Source organism: Octopus bimaculoides, chromosome 7 (genome assembly GCF_001194135.2).
Source record: "Octopus bimaculoides isolate UCB-OBI-ISO-001 chromosome 7, ASM119413v2, whole genome shotgun sequence".
Lineage (NCBI taxonomy): Eukaryota > Metazoa > Mollusca > Cephalopoda > Octopoda > Octopodidae > Octopus > Octopus bimaculoides.
Genome location: NC_068987.1, coordinates 85,671,601 through 85,672,760, shown reverse-complemented (window position 1 = coordinate 85,672,760; position 1,160 = coordinate 85,671,601). Strand labels below are relative to the sequence as shown.

General features: G+C 35.9%; 1 protein-coding gene across 1 annotated transcript in view; it reads left to right on the top strand.

Annotated features, from left to right (window-relative positions):
- LOC106884069 (sodium- and chloride-dependent glycine transporter 1) overlaps positions 1-1,160 on the top strand; it is a 228,219-nt gene that overhangs the window by 129,207 nt on the left and 97,852 nt on the right. The window contains exon 4 of the mRNA XM_014935287.2: positions 94-151. Within this exon, the coding sequence (XP_014790773.2) occupies positions 94-151 (58 nt within the window). The remainder of the gene's footprint in view (positions 1-93; positions 152-1,160) is intronic.

The following is a 1,160-nucleotide window of genomic DNA, read 5'->3' as shown; positions in this document are numbered from 1 at the left end:
CATATATGTGTGTGTGTGTGTGTGTGTGTGTATTTGTGTATATATAATTACTTATATGTAAATGATTTTTATATGTTTTTGTCTACATTGCAGGAAATGTATCAGCGTTGTATACATCTAGCCTGAAGACACCAAGTGAAGAATACTACAAGTAAGTTTCTGAAGAATCAGCTAAATTCTGTTTGTAATTTATATTGCCTTGTCATGTGTTGCAATGATTAATTATAAATATTTGATTAGTTTCGTCTTTTGAGCAGGCAATGTACCTAGCATAGAAATAAGCCGAATGTTTCCATGAATATATTTTATTGTCTTAAAATGAACGTGTCCCCTTTCACTTCTCATGGTATAAATATTTCCGTACATATACACCAGCGTACACTCATGCATATATACGTGTGTGTGTGTGTGTGTGTGTGTGTGTGTGTGTGTGTGTGTGTGTGTGCGTATGTGTCAGTGTGAATAGATACACACACACACACATGTAATCAAACTTTAACCACATGGGGAATGTTGACGATTTATTTCCTACGTCTTCTTTACTCTTGAACTTTTCTCTAGTCTCCTGTTTCTGATGAAGTGCTTTACTCGAAACGTAAGACCCTTGCTTTCCTTCTCTGAGCGTACCACGTCCTAACGTTTTGGATGTTCTTGTCTTTTTCTCGTTTTTTTTTTTTTAGTGGTTGTGTGGTAATTAGCTTGCTAACGAACCACATGGTTCCGGGTTCAGTCCCTTCTGAGTGTATATGGTAGAGGGAAACTGAAAGAAGATCGTCGTGTGTATGTATATATATGCATGTATATTTGTGTGTGTTTGTGTGTCTGTGTTTGCCCCTCCCCCAACATAGCTTGACAACCGATGGTGGTGTGTTTACATCCCCGTAACTTAGCGGTTCGGCAAAAGAGACCGATAGAATAAGTACTAGGCTTACAAAAGAATAAGTCCTGGGGTCGATTTGCTCGACTAAAGGCGGTGCTCCAGCATGCATTCATCAGTGGAATATAATCAGAAAAAGCTCTTACATACAAATATATATATATATATATATATATATATATATATATCCAACATGCGTTATACTTACATGTCCTGATAAAATCGGTAATTTTAAATATCGATCTTAACGTCATTTATATAAATTGATATATTTATTTGGTCA